The sequence below is a fragment of the Tetrao urogallus genome (assembly GCF_951394365.1).
Source record: "Tetrao urogallus genome assembly, chromosome: 21".
NCBI classification, from domain to species: Eukaryota; Metazoa; Chordata; class Aves; order Galliformes; family Phasianidae; genus Tetrao; species Tetrao urogallus.
This window is the reverse complement of record NC_136834.1, coordinates 857,160-871,146: the sequence shown is the minus strand read 5'-3', so window position 1 is coordinate 871,146 and position 13,987 is coordinate 857,160. Positions and strand designations below refer to the sequence as shown.

General features: G+C 54.4%; 3 protein-coding genes across 3 annotated transcripts; all 3 read right to left on the bottom strand.

Annotated features, from left to right (window-relative positions):
- Nucleotides 1-6,963: 6,963 nt before the first annotated feature.
- On the bottom strand, nt 6,964-8,183 carry C1QB (complement C1q B chain; the record flags this gene model as incomplete). Its single annotated transcript, XM_079545468.1, has 2 exons — nt 6,964-7,538; nt 8,024-8,183. 2 exons carry the CDS (start codon nt 8,181-8,183, stop codon nt 6,964-6,966), a joined length of 735 nt encoding a protein of 244 aa, XP_079401594.1.
- Nucleotides 8,184-10,306: 2,123 nt separating this feature from the next.
- On the bottom strand, nt 10,307-11,183 carry C1QC (complement C1q C chain; the record flags this gene model as incomplete). The annotated part of the gene is made up of 2 exons (XM_079545466.1): nt 10,307-10,863; nt 11,003-11,183. The coding sequence occupies 2 exons, from the start codon at nt 11,181-11,183 to the stop codon at nt 10,307-10,309; spliced, it is 738 nt and encodes a 245-aa protein (XP_079401592.1).
- Nucleotides 11,184-12,933: 1,750 nt separating this feature from the next.
- On the bottom strand, nt 12,934-13,748 carry C1QA (complement C1q A chain; the record flags this gene model as incomplete). Its single annotated transcript, XM_079545469.1, has 2 exons — nt 12,934-13,502; nt 13,586-13,748. The coding sequence occupies 2 exons, from the start codon at nt 13,746-13,748 to the stop codon at nt 12,934-12,936; spliced, it is 732 nt and encodes a 243-aa protein (XP_079401595.1).
- Between the last annotated feature and the right edge of the window lie 239 nt (nt 13,749-13,987).

Genomic DNA, 13,987 nt, shown 5'->3' with positions numbered 1-13,987 from the left:
TGTAAGAGGATTTGCTGGTGCCCCTTTCATTGCGCGCCTTTGTCTGCTGCTCCGCTGCGGTGGGACGCCTCCGAGTTCTCCCCCAGCTCTCTCCCTTCCACTCCAGAAGAAAAGAAAGTGCCTATAAAGGCCTTGTTTGTGCGACTCGTCTGAAGGGACCATATTGCTGTAGGTGCAGCGGGTCCTGGCGTGACGGCGCTGTCTTTTTGAGTAAGGGTGACGTGCGGCTCCCTCCCGGGAGGGTCCGCGCGGGCGGCTTAGCCAGGCGCTGGGAAAAAGGTTTCAGTTGCATTTCAATGCCCATTGAAACCCCGAATCCCAGGCGTTGGGTTCTCCAGGGGCTCTTTCTGCCAGACAAAGCGCTCCGAAGGCCACCGAGGCAGAGGTGGGGGGACGAGGGGCTGGAGAACATCGTTGCCTTTCCTATGACATCTAGTGGTAAAACCGAGGAAGAAAGAAAATGTCGGCTGGATTTTCCTGGCTCAAGCACGGTCATCTCCTGCTGCGGCATTTTGCCCTTTGTATTCCGGCCTTTTACAGAGCAGACAGCCCCCGATTAGCGGGGAGGCAAAAACAAGCAGCACAATGGCCCCAGCAGCTGAGGGATGTCAAACAGTCCACCCCGAAACGTGCACAGCCCCCATCTGTGTTTTCAGGGCATGGAACAGGGCCCTGAAGTGTATGTCTGGGCTGGAAGTGGAAATATGCACAAATGTGCAGCCGTTCTCACTCTGCTCTGAGCTCCAACATGCCCCCTTGGTTGCTTGCCAGCGGCTCAAAGAGGTCTATGGCATCTACAGCAGGAAAATTCCCAGTCAAGGGCAATGCACACACCGTGTCTCACTGAGCAGAGAAACACTCGCAGCAGCAAGAAGCAAAGTGAACGTACACCCCAGAATGTGGCTGCAAGGGTGCCAGAATTTTAGGATCATAGAATCATCGAGGTTGGAAAAGAACTCTGAGATCACCAAGCCCATCCCCAATCCATCCCCGCCGTGCCCACTGACCACCTCCTTCAGTGCCACGAGTCCGTGGTTCTTGAACACCCCCAGGGACAAGGAGGTGCTCACAGGGCACCTTGCCCAAGCTAACAGGGCTCCAAGCATGCATGGTCCTGGCAGGGCTCACTGCTCGTGTCCTGTGGGACATGGAAATGCTGATGGTACAGAGATTGCTCTTCTTGAGCCAGAGGATGATGTCCGGGGATATTGGCCCCCTGGCTGGGGGGCAGCAGTAACAGCCTGGGCCACTCACTTTTTAACCAAACTGTGTTAAGGTGACAGCAGGAGTCACGATATCGTACTAGACTCACTGTATGGATGCCCCATGCAATGGAGGTGCACAAGGCCAGGGGGGCCCTGGGTGGTCTGATCTGGTTGGGGGCAACCAGCGCACAACAAGGGGTTGGAACTCAATGATCTTTAAGATCCCTTCCAAACAAAACCATTCTACGATTTTGTGACTCTACAGCCATTGGAAAATCCACTCTGTGGAGCAACCATTAAGGTTGGAACGATCACTTAATATCATCCAGTCCAACCATCAACCGCTCCAGACCACGTCCCTCAGTGCCACATCCACCCTCTTCTTGAACACCTCCAGGGATGGTGACTCCCAGGCTCCCTGGGCAGCCTGTGCCATTTTATCTGTCGGTTCTTCACAAGGCAGAGCATCTGTACCTTCTGCCCAAGCCCTCGGGCTGTGCTGTGAGGCTGTGCCAAGCGGTTGTGCCACGCCACGAGCAGGCAGCCTTGCAGCTGAACCCAGTGTCTTTTCCTGGCTGTTGATCTTTTGTGGCTGCAAATTGCTGGAGGAAACCTTGGGGCCACTGCCTGTCTCCTCTGACCTTTACTTCGGAGCGTCTCTGAGCACTCCTAGCACAAGTGATGTTGCAGCAAAACGTCAAAGGAAGACTTTGGACATTTAAGACAAAAGTGCAACTTGGGAAAATAGGAGTTATTAGACGTTTTAACTCTGGGAGGAGAAATAGGAGCAAAACCCAGAGCAACACAAGCTGCCTTGAAAAACTAAATTAAACTCAGAATCACAAAGAGCAAAATGTGTTAATAATAAATGGGGGATGCATCTGCCTGCCTGGGCTCAGGGTGCATGAATGCTCTGGTTGAGATCCTTGGGGTCACAAGCACAAAATATTCAGACACTTCTGATGTTCCTGCGATGCATTTTACTAGGAAAAAAAAATGTAAAACGAAGAAGGGATGAGGCTGGAAATTGAGACAGAAAGATTCTGGGGGGACCTCACTGCCTCCTTCCAGTACTTGAGGGGAGCTTACAAGCAGGAGGGAGACTGACTTTTTACACAATCTGACAGCGATAGGACATGGGGAAATGGTTTTAAACTGAAAGAATGGAGATTTAGGCTTAATGTTAGGACAAAATTCTTTACTCAGAAGTTGTGAGGCCATGGCACTGCTGCCCAGAGCTCTGGGTGCCCCTGGAGCTATGCAAGGCCACTGATGGGCCCTGGACAGCCTGGGCTGGTGGTGGGCACCCAGCCCATGGCAGGTGTTGGAACTGGGTGATCTTTAAGATTCCTCCCAACCCAACCATTCTGTGATTCAGTGCAGTCCCTCCTGCGTCTCGAGGGATCGTGCTGCTCCACACAGGGCTGATGACATCAGCAGGACGATGATAACTCAGAGATCATTGTGGGAGCAGAAACCAGGTCTCCGAGGGTGCTGGGGATTCCCTTGCTGGTCAGGCAGGCATGCAGCCGAATTCAGGAACGTGTGTCCCTCCCAGCTCGTCTGGAAGCGTGCTGATGACCTGCGGCTGCTCCGTCTCCTTGGTGACTGCACATGCCAGTATCCCCAGACAAAAGCTCTCCTGGCACATAATGGGAACAGAGGGAGTGCTGGGCAGCAGCATTCAGCCCTGGGGGCTGCGTTCCTCTCGCTCAGCCTGGGGGCTGTTCTGCAGCCCTCAGCCCTGAGTCAGACAGAACTGCAGCCTTGCAGATAATTCCTATTAAAAAACCAGATGGGTATTTCAGGTATGTGCCCGTGTGTGCTGCACACATTTCCCTGGGGACCTTCCTGCGTCTTTGCAGCCCTCACGAGACCGCACATGGCAGCATCTCACAACGCAGCTCCTTGCTGCCTTGCATGATTTTTTTCTCTGCGTGTACGTGCAAGATTTAGGGCAGTGGGGGGTGAGCAGATGAACACTGGACTGATCTGTCTCAGTGTAGATCTCTCAGCCTGGTCGTGCATTGCTGAAAGCGTGTTGCTTTTACAGAGTTATAGAATGGTTTGAGTTGGAAGGGACCCTTAAAGGCCATCAGGTTCAACCCCCTGTACTGAGCAGGGACACCCACAGCTCCATCAGTGCTCAGAGCTTCCAGCCTGACCTTGGGTGTCTGCAGGGATGGGGCACCACCACCTCTTTGGGCAACCTGTGCCAGTGCCTCACCACCCTTATTGTAAGAAACTTTTTCCTTACACCCAGTCTAAATCTCCCTTTTTTTAGCTGGAAATTATCTCCCCCTCTGTCTGTCCCTTCTTTCTCACAGCCCCTTTATTTGTGTGGCTTGCATTTTGCTGCAAGTGCCTGTTACGTTTGCTGGGCGTTAATGCATGCAAGCAGTCACCTCCAGACTCATGGCGGTGTAAAGGCAAGGATGGGACTCGAGTCTTGTCTCACAGCCTCACAGAGCTGAGCTCACAGCTCACGCTCCCGGCGCATTCTGCAAAACAAGGGCTGAAGCACCTGTCCCTGTGCATCCCTATAGAAACCTGGGCCTAGCTCCAATCTGCAGGTCAGCCAGGCCTGCTTTGGGGCTGCAGCAAAGCAACCGGCACTGAGGTCCCTGCTGCAAGCCAAGAGGATGCATGAGGCCTTTCCACCTCATTCCCTGTCTGCTAAGCATCCTCCTCAACCGGCCGCCGTGCCACAGGGCCTCGTAAGCCTCGTCCCATCACCCCATGGCTGTGCTCCGGTCCCTCCCATCCTGCTCTCCCACCTCAGTGCCGGTGCCCTGAATGCTCCATTTGAAGCTAATTCTGGCTGAAATCTGGTTTGCTTTCCGACGTTGCTGCTTTAAATTGGAGAGATTGACCTTGTAGCAGGAGGTGACATGCAGATGCACATCAGCGGCCCGGCAGCGCGGGCGGCGGGGGCTGGGGGCTGCTGAGCAGCCTCAGGGACAGGACGACTATTTTATGAGTAATTTAATATCTGGAACACAGACTTTTCATTCCCAGAGATCTGCTGGGGAAAGAAAGAGCCTTTCTGCAGCTCTGCGAAGGCTGTTCCTCATAAGGAGGCAGGGCTTAACCCCTTGGTGTCCGGCCCTCCACAGCTGCTAGCTCATACAGAGGGGATGGGAAATGGGAAGGTAAGCCAGTGTGTGTTGTTCCAGGCAAAATCTCATTTGAATTCAAAAATAAAAGCCTGAGTAGGCCCAGGGAAACAAACTCGTCAGATACCCCAAGGTGAGATATGGGATGGAAGTTGTTGTGCATCCTCGCTTTCCTGTCTCAGATGGCTGAGCGCTGCATCCATTCCCTGCAGGAGAAACACTGAGGCTGCAAGTCCTCATCCTGCACCCAGCAGACCTGGCTCTGAGCCCCACAAAGTCCAGCTGCAGGCTTCTGCCGGGGTCCTGCCCTGCTGGCGATGAAATGACTGCATGGGCCTCCATCCCACCTAATGGGAGTTGATTTTTCTGTGTCCCTTCTGGTGAGCCTCCCCAGTAACACCTCTGCCTGAAGTCAGCCAACATCACAGCCATACAGGCAGGGCTGATCCTGTGCAGGGTTCCCCTCATGGTCGATCTGGGGAAGGGAAGGTAGGAAGAATGCAAAAAAAATGCATCGTCTTATTGCACAACCCTGCCCAAGGGCAGAGGCATAGTGGAGGGCAGCCACCAGCTTGGTATCACTGACTTTCATAGAATCATAGAATGGCTTAGGTTGGAAGGAACCTTAAAGCCCACCCAGTTCCAACTCCCTGCTGTGGGTTGTTTGCCCCCCATGAGATCAGGCTGCCATCCAACCTGGCCTTGGGCACCTCCAGGGATGCTGCATCCATTGTCTTGGCTCTGGGAGGCCAAGGGGAAGGAAATGCTTTGGGGCTATTCAGGAGGGACCGACTGGGTTCAAGATAAATGAATCAACACCTGTGAAAGTGTTTGTGAAGGATGTTAGACACCCAGCAAGAGTGCAGAACTGGCATCCCTGGCTTATTCTTACAGTGCAGCCATGACTCCCACTCTAAACACACTCTGATGTGCTTTGATCTCTAGTTTGGCTTCACTTTCCATGAATACTGATAGGCACTCAGCATGTTGCACAGTACCCTGCTCCAGGTTACCACTCCCCCCTCCTTCAGCTCACCAAATCCATATAAGCTCCAGTACTGAAAGGGCAAAGCTTCCCACTGCTGCTTGGCAAAGCACGTATCTAACAAGCCTGGCTCTGAAATCTCCTAAAATCCTCACCTGCCTCAGCTTTTAGGCAATATCTTCTGAGCACCTGGTGACTGCATGGGCACATGCTGGACCTCGGTGGAGGTCTGAATCCAAAGATGAGGGCCACAGCACCACCTGGTGCAGCTCCGCGGTGTGAGCTCTGGCTTGGCCACGAGGAGATGCTGCTTCACCAATTTTAGCTGTGGTGGCTTTTAAATTAGACAACAAAAAGACCGAAACAGAACAAAGCAAACAAAACAGAAAGAAAAAAAAAAAAAAGAGAAGGAAAAAGGAAAGGGGGAAGGGAAGGGAAGGGAAGGGAAGGGAAGGGAAGGGAAGGGAAGGGAAGGGAAGGGAAGGGAAGGGAAGGGAAGGGAAGGGAAGGGAAGGGAAGGGAAGGGAAGGGAAGGGAAGGGAAGGGAAGGGAAGGGAAGGGAAGGAAGGGAAGGGAAGGGAAGGGAAGGGAAGGGAAGGGAAGGGAAGGGAAGGGAAGGGAAGGGAAGAAGCAGACTCCTGAGGTGGCATTGCTGAGAGCTAGACTTGTGCAGGCTGATACCCACTGGAGGAAGTATTGCTCTCTGCAGCAGTTTTCCCACTCTATAAGCACGGAGCTGCACTTCAGAGACAGCTGCTCTCTGCACTGACCCTCTCTAGGTACAGCCAAGACCCCAGGAACCGTTTGGCTGATGCTGGTGTTAGGCCAGACAGTTTTGAAAAGGGGCTCTGACAAAGACCTTTTCAAAAGTCCAAAAGGATTATATCAATTATGTAGAAGGGCAGAAAATTTCAGCATCTTCTCCATCAGCATCCCGGATCCTTCCCTGCAAAGCTTCCTCCCACCCGCTTCTTGTCCTGCTGCATGGGGTCATCCCATGCCAGACGGAGGACTTTGTGTTTGTCTGTGCTAAATGTCAGTAGGTTTCTAGCAGCTCGTTTCTCCCTCCTGCCCAGTCTCTTTGAATGGCAGCCCTGTCCTCCAGTGTATTGGCAGCTCCTCATTTCCTTGTGTCCTGCAGACCTGACGGGGGCTCAGGTCAGTGGGTGTACACTGCCATGCAAGTATTTTGGGGGTCAAATGCTGGCCCATTTCTCCCACATGAGATCCCCTATCCCCGTCCCCTCCACCCAACCTCTTTAAAATCCCATACCCTACAAAAACTCTCCTTTTCTGCATCCCAAGAAACCCACGTGCATTTCACACACCTCAGCTTGGTGCCACCTGCCTGACAGCTCCCAGAGGCAAGGACAGTGCTGGGTAGGGACTTGTCCTCATCAGCCCTGGATTGGGAGTTTCCTTGGGTTCCTCTGTAATGAGCTGCTCTCCCTTCCCTCCTCCCACACTGTACCCAAGGCGTGGGAAAGCTCCAGGGCTGAGCTCAAAGATAAGGAAGGAGGCAAATTCTAGGAGTCAGCGGCAGCACAAGGAGCTGTCATTTAATGTGGACACAACACACTTAGGACACCAAATCTGGAACTAAGAGTAATTCCAAGGGTCAGAGACTCTTAGTCTCCCACCAGTGTACAGACAGCAGCTAAACCTCAGGGGAGATCAGGAACCCAGAAAAGATGCTGTCAGCCCCTTCGATCCCCACGACGGAGTTCTTCTCTGTCGGCTCCAACCAGACAGACTCATTGACTGCCAACCTGAGCACCACGCCTCCCGTGGTGACCTGGTAGCTGCTCTGCACGTAGTCGCAGAACGTCACCACCTTCTCACCCCTGCTGCCGCCCCGTCCCTTCTTCATTCGGAGGCACAGGTTGCCCTTGGATGTGACGTGGTAGGTAAAGTAATAAACGCCGGGGACCTGGCAGGTGAAGCGGCCGTACCGGTTCTCGTAGTGTCTGTTCTCGTTGGTGATGATGCGGTCAAAGCGGATGGGCTGCTCCCGGCGTGGGAAGATGCTGATGGTCCTGGCAGCGGAGAAGGCAGACTTGAGGGTGACCTTGTAGTCACCGGTGTCTCCCTGGGGGCCAGGGGGTCCCATGGGGCCCGGCAGCCCTTTTGAACCTGGGGATCCCCTGGGGCCAACCTTCCCAGGATATCCTGGCTCTCCTGGGTCTCCCTTTTCACCAATGTCCTGTTCGTGCTCCACGAGTCCAGGAGGACCTAGAAAACAGGACGAAGAGGGATTGTGGCTGCAGCTAAGCCCAGTGGATCTGCAGAGGGGCAACGGAAAGTAAACCACAGGTACCTGTGCTGAGCTGTGGGACAGCAGAGCCCCTCACTCAACTGGCATGGCTTCTCTTGCCTTCTGCCCTCTCCAGGTCCTTTACGGTGTTTTTTTCTCCCTACATTCCTCAGTGCCACATCTCCATGGCTCTTGAACACCTCCAAGGACAGTGACTCCACCACCTCCCTGGGAAGCCTGTGCCAATGCCTGATATCCAACCTGAACCTCCCCTGGCACAACTTAAGGCCATTACCTCTTATCTTATCTAGTTCCCTGAGTATCACCCCGTGTCCTGATAACACCTCAAAGAACCTGTTGTAAAGGGATTTGTGCTGAATTGCTTTCCCCCAACCATCTGCCTGGCACCACCTCTTCCTGCTCTCATTGATGATGTTTTCCACACCCATAACTTCCTCCTTACCTTGCTCGCCCTTTGGCCCATTCTCCCCATCTCTGCCATTGATGCCAGGTTGGCCTGGTGACCCCGGGATGCCTGGGATGGTGCCATAAGTCTTGCAGAGCGTGGCACTCGCCAGCTGCCCTCCAGTGAGGCAGATCAGCACCACCCACACAGTCTGCATCTTGTCTTCCTGCTGGAGCACAGAAGGATGCTGAGGTGCCGCATGGCTTCAGACAGTGGGAGGGATGGGGAAGCACTCTATGCTGCTCTGAAAGAAGATGCCCTCCTGAGTGATACCATGAAGGAGGGAGAATATGTTGTTGTAGGGCCAAATCCACTCTCCTCGTGATCTTGGAGGGACCAGAACTTTTGGGACCTCATCTTATGCACTGCAAAGCATAGAGCCAAATCACTTTGCCAGAGCAGTTTCAGGCTCTTGCTTCCCACTGGCATGCCTGAGGAATAGCTTTAGCCTTTGCAGATATCCCCTCTTAACAATTCCCTATTTGTCCTGCCACATGCCTGATTCACCCCAAGATCACATCTGTATCTAACCAGCCCTACTGTGACAGCATCTTTCAGAATGGTGCTCATCCCTGACCACCCCTTTGGGCCCCCCTCATTCCTCCTTTCCTTCTCCTCCTTCTCCTAGGTAGGGCAGAAGTTATTAGGGTCCCACCAGAGATCCCCTCCACCCCCAGCCCAGCACTCCCTTTCTGTTCTGCCCCAGCCACCAAGAAGCCCTAGCAGCATTGGGTGACTGTCCCTCCGGTGCTGCCAGGTCCCCCATGTGCTCCTACCTGCAGGAGGGAGCTGGGCTCAGCCTTCCTACTGTCAGCTTCTTGTTGCACGGGATGGGAAATAGAGCGGGACACACTGGTGTCCTGCTTGGAAATGACCCTAAGGGGAAGCAGAAGTTTGCTGCAAGGATAGTTGTGAAAGAATCTGGCCACATCCCTTTTTGTATCTTTAGCTCCAGTCCTTTCTTCAGTGTCACTTTCATATCCCTTATGAATGCTATCAGCTCAGCAGAATGTGAAGACCTGAAGCAGCAACACACAGCCCCATAGGTGCACAGCTCTGGTCCTGGGAAGCAGGGAGATGCCTGCCCTATCCTGCAGGGTCTCTGTGCTTTGCTCAGCTGTTCTGTGCTTGCTCTGAGGAGTATTGCCATCAGCTCTGTGCAAATTCAGGGAGAAAGGAGTGCTGCAGAAAGGTGTGTGCTCTTTGCTGGCATCCTTCAGGCTTCTCTGTGCATACCCAGCTGTGCTGGGAAATGCCACCAGACAGGAGGACATGCCATGGCCTAAGCATCTATCATCTTGAATTGAACCTCAGGCTGGGAATGGGAAATGATTTCACCTTGAGATATGATCATTTCCAATCCCAATTTCTGCTGATGCCTGTGGTAGTGAAGCACAGAACATTCAGGGGACGTGAGCTCTTGCTTCCTACTGTACAAGAGGAATCTCTGTTGGGTTTTGGTTCTACAGCCTCCACAGCCATAAGCTCCTTCAGTCTGGCTCTTGGGCATCCCCTGCCCTTTCTCCTGAATGGCCCCTTTCTGGTGCAGATACCACAGAGCAAACCTTGCACCCCAGGGCTTTATCACAAAGCCACATCCACCCAGCCCCTCCAACCAAGACCTGGCCACTCTGCACTTTGGCGATGAGAAAAAAATGGTCATCCTTGAGGGGGTTCCTTGGGTTCAGCCCCAGGCTGTTTTTTTCTCCCCATCCATGGTAACCCATCATGCAGCATCTTCTAGCACCTTTTGGCCACTTCTTCCCAGCTAGCAACAAAAGCTCTGTCCCTGCTGCCTGTGCTCTGTGCAGTTGGAAGTGGTGGAGCCCTCTGGCTGTGCTCTGAAATTGTTTGGGTAGAGTCCCTGATGAGAATGGGTCCATGGGGGTGTCCTGAGGTTTCGTGGTCAACCATACTGAATCCAGTTGGATGGAAAGGGGAATATCAGAACCCCTTCCTGGAGGACTCTTAGACCCCCTTCTGTGGGCACTGTGTGCGTGTGGTCATGGGAACAGTCCCTGATGCTTTTGGTGCAGGTGGGGGCCCTGCAGATGGGGATTATGAATGGGAGAGAGGACTCAGGGGTGTCCAGGTGCTGGGCAGACATAATTCACACCTACAGAGGCTCACGTGCACGTCGCATCCATATGGCCACACATGGGCTTCACCTGCAGAAAGGCGAGTCGTGAAAATAAAGATGCTCAGCCAGCCACATTGGGGAAGGATTTATTGACGGGGAAGGGGACAGAGCTGTGTGTGCTGGTGAGCCCTGGTGCTTCTCTAATCTGGGAAGAGCAGGAACCCCGAGAAGATGCTGTCAGATTCACCAGTGCCCACCATGCCATTGTAATCATTCACCTCCAGCCAGACCTGATTCCCAGCCTGCAGATGGAGGAGGACTCCTCCAGAGGTAACCTGGATGCTGTTGGTCTTGTGGTCACAGAAGCTGGCCTTCTTGACCTTGTCCTGGAATAGGAAGGTGCAGAGGTTCCTTTCCATTGAGCTGTGGTAGACAAAGTAGTAGAGGCCGGAGATCTTGCTGGTGAACTTGCCTGTAGTGGTGCTGTAGTCGTTGTTGGTGTTGGTGATGACGTTGTTGAAGATGACAGGGACGTTCTTCATGGGGTGCTCACCAGTCTGTCTCGTCACTGAGAATGCTGACTGGTGCATCCTCTTGAAGCTGCCAGGAAGCCCCTGCTGTCCAGGAGCACCCATCACCCCCGGGTCTCCAGGGGGACCAGCAGGACCGATGGGGCCCATCTTGCCCCTCAAACCTGGGCTGCCCGGCTCCCCTTTCATGCCCTTGGGACCTTGCATAGTAGGAATAGCTGGAATGCCTGTAGGGCAATGGGAAGTGGAGTCAGCCACAGTGGAAGGACATGGGGAGAAGCACCCCAGCACCTTCCCACCTGCCCAGTCTGCACAGTGTGGTGACTTTTCTCTCCTGCAACTGAGGCAGGCTCAGTGCTCACTCACCTGGCTCGCCTTTGGCTCCCTTCAGCCCATCCCGGCCATCCCTGCCTGGCACACCTGGGATGCCTGGCAGGCCTGGAGCCCCATAGCAGTTGTGTGGGGGATCGCTGGTCACTGCAGATTCCAGACGCAGAAGTAGGAGGGTGAGGGCAAGATGAAGGAGCTCCCTAAAACTCTGCCCCATTTTGATGCTCTGGATCGTGGAAAGGGAAAGAAGTAAAAGGTGCTGGGATGAGGGGCCACAGTAAGGCAGCTTTCAGGACATGGGGCATTTTGCTATGAGGGACACAGCGCCGGGAGCACCTGGCTGTGATGGCTGTGCCTTCAACATCGTTTTCCTATACAAATTGTCAGATGGTATGGGGGCAGATGAGTGGAAGCTCATCGTCAACCCCAGACAGACTGATGAATCCTTGTGGTGCCCATTTCCAGCCCCAAGCTCTCTTGGTTCAGCATCCCAAGCCCTCTGCAGATATGCAGCCCACTGCAGAGTGCTGCACCCTGCAGCCAGCTGATCTCACCCTTCCCCCAGCAGCAGCCTGACTTTCCTGACTCTGCCCACCAAGATCAAGACCCCATCATTCAAGGGACTCCCATGGCAGTGCTTGGCCCAGGGGCATGAGATGTGTGCAGTTGGGGTGCTGGCAGTGCCTCTGCCTCCTCCTCCTCTCACCGCACCCAGCACTGCACCATGCTGCAGGACCCTCATCCACGCAGCCCACCCCAAACAGCTGAGCCCTGCAGCATCTCTTACCTCTGGCACAGGATCCAGCGCTGTGGATCCCTGCCTGCTGCCAGCACTGCCTGCTGGTTCCAAACGACACAGTGCAATACCCTCCTGAAGGAAGTCGCAGAGTTAGGAAAGCTCCCCATGGGGACACACAGCCTCTCCAGCTGAGTTTCACATCCTCCTGCCTGGCCATTTTCTCTGAGCAAGCACTTTCCTGGTCATCCAGCAAGACTTGCACTCATGCCAGGATTCACCACTGCAGCAGCAGGGGCTGAGAGGACGGATGTGGGGTGAACCACAAGCAAGAAATGCGCCACAAACCCTCCCTCCCTTCCTTCTTATCCTCATCTCATTTCTGAGCAGATAAACAACAAGTTTGGGTGAGGAGCAGAACCTCAAACCACCTCCACAGAGCCAGGACAACTTGTGCAACAAAGGGCTGGTGCAAGAACACCGGGCTGTGATGGGAGAGAGGTGCTGTTGTACGGGCAGCAGGAGCTGATGCTAGTGATTAAAAGACTGCTGCTCCTCGAGGCTGACTTCTCCACCTGCTTGGTGCTCAGGTCCCAGCATCCCAGGTTAGGATGTTGTACCTTCAAGTGGGGAAAGGACAGATATAGGCTAGTCCCAGAAACTTCCCCTGTTCCTCCTCATAAATGAAGGTTTTGGTTGTATGCCCTGATCTCTCCTGCACAGCTGGGGGTCTATTCTTGGCCAGAAACAAGCTGGGATCACTTCCCTTCTTGGACAGCTTTGGACAACTCAGGACATCATTAGTTTGCTAAAAGTGCATGGATAGGAAAAGAAAACCCAAACAGCTGTCAGGAAAGAGGTTTATTTGCAGTGATGGGGAGGACATGAGAGGTGACGCTGGCCTTGTGCCAGGGATGTGCTTACAATGGTTAGAGGCGCAAAAGCAGTTGGCACGCAGTGATTTCACACAGAGAGCTGGAGACCAGTGATCCCCTCCAGCACGAGGTCTGAGCATGAGGCCGGGAGCCTTTGACCTCCAGGAGGCACTGGGCTGAGCTGCCTGGCTCCTGCGGGCAACAGGGACCTCCGCTGCTCAGTTGGAGGCCATCCCTTTTGCTGTCCTATCAGGCCACCCCACGTCCTTGCAGGGCACAAACGCGTGCAGGCACACACACACACAGGTGCTAAGCGGCTCAGATCTGGGCTGACAAATCAAGGGGCTGCCGGTCCATCATCCCAAGTGCGGGTACAGCATGAAGCCGCTGAAGACGCTGTCTGCCTCGGTGCCACGGTAAATCAGGTTGGCCTTTGTTGGGATGGTGTTCACAGACACCCGGTCGCCCGCAGCCAGGCTCAGCACGCTGCTGCCCGAGTTCACCTGCAGGATGTTGCGGCTGTTGTTGTCGCAGAAGCTGACCACGCGCTCCGAGTTCTTGGTGATGCTCAGGCACAGGTCTCCGTTGGAGATCACTTGGTAGGCGAAGTAGTAAATCCCGGGGATGCTGCAGGTGAACTCCCCGGTTTGGGGGCTGTAGGAGTTCTCCTCGTTGGTGATGATGTTGTCGAACACCACTGTGGTGCCGCGGGACGGTGGCGTCATCCGCGAGGCAGAGAAGGCAGGATGCTGCTGCTGCTGGAAGCTGCCGGCATTCCCCTTGGCCCCTTTGAGCCCCGGCTTCCCTGGCAGTCCTGGAGGACCCGGTGGACCGTGGTAGCCCTGGTTCCCTGGGATGCCAAGAGGCCCCGATTCGCCTTTGTCTCCTTTGGGTCCTCGGATGCCCGTCCTCGGTGCTGATTTCCCTGGGGAGAGGCAGTGGGGAGGCACCATTCATGCCGTGGTCAGCATGCCCACAGCATTCCCACATTGCTGGGCTCGCCCTTACCTGGCTCTCCCACATCACCCTTCTGCCCTGGCCTCCCATCAAGGCCGGGGATCCCTGGGAAGCCATCCTTGCCATTCGGTGCCCGACACACATCATCCTCTAGCATCTCCATGCCCAGCACTGCTGCCAGGAAGCTGGTCACCAGCCAAAGGCTGAGTTGCATCGTGTCTCCCTGCAAGCACAGCATGGGGGGGTTGGGGGTGGAGGTGAGCACACAACAAGCATGCACATGGTGCACATAGCAGGGGGTGCAGCTTGAACACAGACATACAAACATAAATATGTGCTTTCCTCCAGATCTGTGGGCACGTGCAATGCGCAGACACAAGCGTGTGCTCATACACAGACCTACCATGCCACCTATGTGCTGCCTAACTCAGGTAGCCAGATGCCACGCACAGC